Consider the following 6,887-nt stretch of genomic DNA (forward strand, 5'->3'; position numbering starts at 1 on the left):
AGAGCTTATCCTCTTTTCTTCTAGTACAATCAAGTGAATCAACAACTGCGCATGGTCAATGAACTCAAACCATAAGAGAAGATAATGTCGAATCTAAGATAAGGCAATGAATGAAAAAGAAAAAGACAAACTATAGAAATAAATAATGAATATGAGGACCCTGCTAGACTAACATCTAAGTGCATGGAATTTGTATGCCCGCGGTCGCTATTAAACACTTTCACCAATAAAGATAAAGGAAATATTGCCAATTAGTTTTTCTTTATCTATATTAATCTTTTTCTTTTTTTCTTTTCTTCCATTTTCCATCTGTCTTTATTCTTGGTAAGATGTTTTCTTTTATCCTTTTTTTTTTCCTGGTAGGTTATAAGAAGTGAGAGAAATGAGAATTCAAACCCAAATTATTTTTGGGTAAAAGAAGTAACTAAATATAATACAACTAAATTATAAAGCTCTTCAAGTTTAACCAAAACCATTTTATTACTTTTAATTATTATTCTTATATTTTATTTTATTGGTTTTTATTTTTTATTTTTGTATTGGGTGGGGGCCGGGTCACGTTTCTACTTATACAGAACATGCATTATACATGTGGCGCTACTTTACCCTCAAAATTATGGAATTTCTGTGCACCTAGATGTCATGGCACCTAATTTCCTAAAAGTAGCCATCTAATCCACGTACTCTTCTAACATGTGAAAGTTCTATATATATCCATATGTATATGGTCCCTAAGAAGTGCCCTAAAGTTCATGCGTGCAAGATATATTAGGCTTGGTATTTGAAAATAGAAAACCATAATATTCATATATGCAATTTATCTTCCCAGTTCCCAAGATCTCTTTGCTATCAATGAGTAAAGGTGGAAAAGAAATGATTCAAGATCAAATTAAGCTATACAAAGAGCTTCATGCCAAAGATAAAGATGAAGGTAGTTGGGTGATCATGGAAGGTGGTCATGATAATAATGATGATAGTAACATGGAATCATCAACATCCTCCCTTGAAGACTCAAGAATTTCTAGTGGATCAACATCATCATCAGACATGGTGGATGATGCATCTTCATCAACTTCATATTCTTTATCCTCCTCACATTCTAGTGGACCTTTGTATGAATTGTCAGAACTCATGGCCCAATTACCCATCAAGTAAGTTGCTTGAACAAACTCTAGGAAAAGTTTTGAGTGTTAAGCTTTTTTGGAGCTAGAAACTCCCTTCTGGGTTGGCATGAATGCTTGATAAAATTTTCAACCATTACCTTTTTTGTCAAAGTAGCAATTATTATTCGAATTTATCACTATGATTTTGTCTAGATTCGGTTTTTAGTAGAAATAAAGGAGAATATATTGAAACTTAAAGATATTGTCCATAGATTTTCTAAAAAGAAAAACCAGCAGCCTTTGTTCCAAATCTAAAAATATATTTGCATAGATTCTGAAAGGATAGAAATTCTTGTTAAACTATTGGGAGTTTTAGGCTAATATAAGTTCTAATATATGCAGGAGAGGACTTTCCAAGTACTTTCAAGGCAAGTCTCAGTCTTTTACATCTCTCTCAAGGGTTATGAGCATAGAAGACCTTGCAAAAAAGGAAACTCCTTATAGAAGGAAAATGAAATCATGCAAGAGCTATGGGGGTGGATTGGATACCCACAAACCATACACCCTTCCCAAGGCTACTATCTATAAGAAGAGTAGAGGTTCTTTGTCGTCTTTATCTTTATCCAGTAGAAGAGGAAGTTTCTTAAGTATTAGTAGGCCCCCTCAAATTCCTGTACAGAAGAATCTTTAACCTGTAAACTTGTCAAGATTTGATGAAATATACATGTGTTTTTTCAGGGAGAGTTGTAAGGGAAAAGAGCAAATGAATACAAACTTAATGGTCATGTATTCAGAAAAGTATATATCACTTTCTTTTTTTTGGGCATCTGTAGATTTGTATTATCTCCCAACAGCCAGATTCAAAATTTTTATTCTTTTTTTTTTTTTTTTTTGAGAAATGTACAACTTCAAATATTGGACAATAACTGTAACGAGCATCTTGAGTTTCTGGAATTAGGACTTAAAATGAATCCATTTGACTAATTAGGACTTAAAAAATCAAATAATAACCTAGGAGTTGAACAAGTTCTTCTGTGCTGTTAAGAACTGGCAAAATGAGCCATTTACGATTTCATTAGACATGTCAGGCCAGTATGAATCCACATAGATCAGAAACTATTTTAGAATCATTCTGCACATAGTGGGATACCACCATACGTGGCTGGAGAAGGACCACTTTTTGTGTCTGCTCAGGCAAATCGCTATAAATCTGTGTCTGCGATGAGAAGTTATATGTATCTGTCTAGAACCTTTCTTCTCACTGACTAGTATAGATAAAATTCAATAGCCAAATAGGCTATCAATGGACATAATGAAGACAGCACAATTCCTCTACATAGAAATAATATACTTTGGAATATTTTTTTTCTGAACGCTTCTGTCGAGAAATATGAAGATCCGCTTTAATATATTTCACTGAAGTTAGCATAACATTTATATATCAAATCTTCTTTCTTTTTTTTCTTTTTTTGAGAAGATTATATATCAAATCTCATACTAAAGTTTTTGGAGTCGCACCTAACATTTGTTGCAGTATCTCAATTATATCTACTTGCTAATGGACTTCCACTTCATTCCGACAACTTGACTCAACATTAGCAACTTGTACAACGCACTGTGGCCAATATTATAATCACCATGGGAAGAGGACAACCAACCTCAATATGTTAGTGACAAAGTACCATGAAGCATGTTGATATAAGGCAGGAAAGGAAAGAAAAGAAAGGGATAAGAAACATATATATGAGATAGATTTCTCAAAGGTGCATGAATGTAATCATAAGTTCAATTTCATTCAATCACAATCCAACCACAAAAGAATCAATTCCTAAGATTAACAACTGCTCAGCTTGTTCTACATACTACAGTCAAGGATGCCAAACAGCCTAACTCCTCAGAAGTTTACAGTGGAAGAAGGCTGAAATTTGAAACAACAGAGGACGCTGTTCCAACTGGTGCACATCAGCAAAACAAAAAACGTGACAGTAGTTTATGGAGACATGACTGAGCGATTTCGGATTCTGCTTGATCGCCTCACTGGAGTTGTAATCTCCTGCACTTCTCCATCTCTGCTCTCCTATTTTGACACAAAAAACAATTGGCCTAAAATGCTTGCTAATAATTAAAAGGATAAGCACTAGAATTATAAAAATTTCATTCCTTCAATGCATTACAGGTCAAAGAAGAAAAATGATAAGTCGTCATCCTTGGAACTAAAATGTGTTGTGGCATTTTTCTTTTTCTTTTTTAAAGAATTTGATAGTTACATCATTGTGTCATTATTGTGTTTAGACTTTATACTTCATGCTAGCTAAATTGGGGGAAATAGAACTAGGCTAAATTGGTAGGTCCAATTTGACATCATATGAAAGCATATAACTAGGCTAAATGGATGTGATATAATCATATGATATGAATGCATTTAGCCACATAAATAAATGATGATACAGGAATGAACAGATGCATGCGGAATCACTACAATTATGCTAAACATGCTGTATGGTTCTATCTCTCATAATTTTACCTTGGTGTCGAGTTATTAATAAAACAATACTAAGATAATTAATCAAAAACCATTTTGATTCAAACTAAAACTAAAACTAAAACAATCATATGAAAAAATGATTAGTAAATTGTAAACATAATATAAAACCAAATATTTCTTACCTTCACAACCTTCCTCTCAGCAGTAAATCTTCCATATGAATGAGATTCTCCGGTAGAGAACTCTGAAAAGGTCGACTGGGACTGAACAGGAATTGGATGAGCCTTGCTCCCTGACTTCTTCTCTGTGGAAACAGAATACTTGCTGCTCTCTTCAATTTCCATCCACCTGTTTTTCACACCACCGCTCCTCAGAGAGCTGCTTACTTCTCCAACCTCAAACTCACCAAGCAACTCAACTGATGGTGCTCGGCTTTCATAATCGCGTTTGGAAGCTTCCTCCATTGGGTGAAAAGATGGATGACACCTAAAAGAGTCAACACGTTCAGTGTGCACCTCTTCCCTATTGGGAAGATCCGAGTTACATTTGTCTCCCATGACAGATTCAGTACAAGGCTTTACAATGAAGGAATCCTTTATAGTCGTTTTGCTCTTCTCTATTGGTATCAAAGAAGAATCCTTTTTCTCCTTCTCTACTATCAAAGCTTCAGAACAAGGCTTTGCTATTAGAGAAGAATCCTTCCTCAAAGCTTTCTTACGCTGAAAGTGAAAAAACAAGACCAAAAAGGCAACAATAATAGAAAATACTGAAACCCCAATAACTAGTTTCAGTAATGAATCAGTTTCCAACTGCTTCTTTAGCCCCTCCAATTCTTCCTCCACTTCAAAATTGAGAATCCCAGTGTCTGTATCACCATTTTCCATTTCCTCCATTCTTCTTTCAACCATTTCTTCTTCTCCAGCTTTCTCATTGTTAACTTCTTCAGCTTCCTTCACACAAACATCATTTTCTTCTTCAAGAACATTTGAAATATCAGACTCCATGATGTGGAGGTCCACCCCATCGGACATGGATGGGGCCTTGTAATCCTGAAAAGCTTCAAAATTTTCTATAGTTCCAGCATTCTGCAACTCAGAATTCTCATCTATCTGATCAGAAATCTCGCTCGTAAACATCCTTTGATGATCACAATTAGCTTCAATATCTTCAACCTGTAGATCTAACACCTCACCCAACTCATCAACCACTCCCTTCATTTCATCTTCATCCACCTCTACAGCTTCACTTTCTCCTCCCTCTAACTTGATCACTTCACGAAACTCCTCAACAATGTCCACTCCTCCCATTTTAACATCTTGAACCATTTCTTCTTCCTTTATCCACTCATCATCAGATTTCTGGCTTACTTGATCCAAAGCCATTTGTAATTCGTCTCTTTCATCCCAGATGTTACTTCCAATTTCAACTTTCTTAGCCTTGAAAGCTTCCACTGTACGGTTCTGAATCTCACAGTACCCATATTTAGGGCCCTCAAAAGATTGTAAACTAGGAGAAGGTTCTGGAGAATTCATGAAAGATATATATAAGGTAGAAATCACCAAAAGCACAAACCAAAACAAAGATTCCAACACTCTTTTCACACTCCAGACTTTCTCCTCCCCTACCTCCTCATTTTCCTCATCACTTTCCTCAATTTCTTCATGATCTTGTTTGGCATCTTCTTGAGTAGAAGAAATCAAAGAGCCATGGCCGCTACCCGAGTCAGATTCTTCGTCACTGACTTTCTGGGATTCAGAAGAACCACTAGTGCTACTTAGGCCATCTTTTCCTTCTGGAATTTCATTTTCTAGGCGATGGAAAATCTCTTGACGCCTATTCGGCTTGTACCGGAGAAATTTAGGCCTTGGAGAAAGATAATTCGTCAATGGGTCATAAGGCCTCAAAGAACCATCAGCAACAACATTCTCCTCATTGTCATTGGCTTCAAAAACCTGAGGTGAAGAAGCTATATCAGATTTTTCCGTTACCGGGTATGAAAAAGTGGTTTTTGATTCAAGATATGAGGTCTTTTGGACAACGGGTTCCGAGAAAATAGATTCTGAGGCTTCATTCCTTTCAGCTAAGATTTTCTTTTTTGGGATTATGGCCTTGGAAGCTGCAGATATGGTTGGGGACATGTAATGCTTTTGGGTTAATTTCTTTGGGTTTGGCGAGTTAGGACCCATTTGTTGATGGCTTTGATCGTTCTCATCTGAAATTACAAAGAAACAAACTTTCTTGGTACAAATTTGAAACTGGAAACAAGTTTTTAAAGAACCAGGAAAAAGGAACAAGAACCAAGAAAAAGAAAAGAAAGATTGAAGCTTTATTACATAGCTATTCTTAAATCTTAATCATGATCTCACCTTCAATTATCAAAGAAACAAACTTTCATCACGAATTAAACCAAAACATATATAATGAATTAGTGAATTCAAAAACCATTCGAAGAAATCTCCAAAACCCTTGTTTAATTACTGGGAAAATAATGGTAAAAAAGTAAACATAATATGTAAAATGAATTATGGTTTCACAAAAATAACTTCAACCCCAATCAACCCCTTACTAGACTGCAAGTTTTTTTTTCAATGTTTTCCTATACTTTCTTGGCAACCAAACATATAAAATAGAGAAAAAGCGTGTAACAAGGGTTACCTGTTGCTGAGTCTCTTGGAATTTCAGAGGCTTTGATTGGCGTTGATGATGATACACCCTTATCAGAACCGTCCATTTCTTTCACCATTCTTTTCCACAATGTTTTTCCTTTTCACACGAGAAGATATATTTCTCTATTTCACAAACTCACTCAATGAATTATAAAGAGTTTTTCTTCTTTTCTTCCTTTCTTCTGAGTTTGTGATCTATCTGGATGCAAGTTTTGAACGAAGAGAGAAATTGGCAAACTACTGTACTGAACGATGGAGAAAGAAAAGGAAGATATTGGAGATATGACCGTTGGGCAATCGGATAAGCATTAGAAATTTTAAATTTTTTGACCGTTGGGGTGCCAGTTGGCATTTATTAACGGCACAATTCATTCATTAGACAGCCTATTAGAAAGTGGGATTTTTTTTTCTTAAATTTTTTACCAAAGAGTGATTTTTACTAAAGACTATTTGGTGGATTTGGAGGCGTAAATCCAATATTTTGGGTTTTTTGGACTTTTTTTTTCTTTTGAGGCGTAAATTAATAAGTTATAACAATAAAAAAAATTGCATCATATGACATAAACTTAGAGAGTATAAAAAATAATAATAGAAATAATAAACACATCATTCACATAAATCATCCAATACATT

At 35.0% G+C, this 6,887-nt stretch overlaps 2 protein-coding genes across 2 annotated transcripts; one reads left to right on the forward strand and one right to left on the reverse strand.

Moving 5' to 3' along the window:
* The first annotated feature begins 810 nt into the window (after positions 1–810).
* On the forward strand, positions 811–1,929 carry LOC142636141 (uncharacterized). Its single transcript, XM_075810234.1, has 2 exons — positions 811–1,151; positions 1,506–1,929. Exons 1-2 carry the CDS (start codon positions 811–813, stop codon positions 1,792–1,794), a joined length of 630 nt encoding a protein of 209 aa, XP_075666349.1. The 3' UTR covers positions 1,795–1,929.
* Positions 1,930–2,877: 948 nt separating this feature from the next.
* On the reverse strand, positions 2,878–6,521 carry LOC142636140 (uncharacterized). The gene is made up of 3 exons (XM_075810233.1): positions 6,244–6,521; positions 3,771–5,800; positions 2,878–3,180 (listed from the first exon to the last, which is right to left on the reverse strand). The coding sequence occupies exons 1-3, from the start codon at positions 6,329–6,331 to the stop codon at positions 3,094–3,096; spliced, it is 2,205 nt and encodes a 734-aa protein (XP_075666348.1). The 5' UTR covers positions 6,332–6,521; the 3' UTR covers positions 2,878–3,093.
* Positions 6,522–6,887: the final 366 nt, after the last annotated feature.

This window comes from Castanea sativa, chromosome 5 (assembly GCF_040712315.1).
Source record: "Castanea sativa cultivar Marrone di Chiusa Pesio chromosome 5, ASM4071231v1".
NCBI lineage: Eukaryota > Viridiplantae > Streptophyta > Magnoliopsida > Fagales > Fagaceae > Castanea > Castanea sativa.

Excerpts from the sequence above, each read along its gene's own strand:
- LOC142636140 (XM_075810233.1), bottom strand. The coding sequence starts at position 6,331 with ATGGTGAAAGAAATGGACGGTTCTGATAAGGGTGTATCATCATCAACG. Across the intron at positions 5,801-6,243 it reads TCCAAGAGACTCAGCAACAG|ATGAGAACGATCAAAGCCAT; the intron begins GTAACCCTTGTT and ends TTGTAATTTCAG. Across the intron at positions 3,181-3,770 it reads CTGAGAGGAAGGTTGTGAAG|GAGAGCAGAGATGGAGAAGT; the intron begins GTAAGAAATATT and ends GTGTCAAAATAG.
- LOC142636141 (XM_075810234.1), top strand. The coding sequence starts at position 811 with ATGCAATTTATCTTCCCAGTTCCCAAGATCTCTTTGCTATCAATGAGT. Across the intron at positions 1,152-1,505 it reads ATGGCCCAATTACCCATCAA|GAGAGGACTTTCCAAGTACT; the intron begins GTAAGTTGCTTG and ends TAATATATGCAG.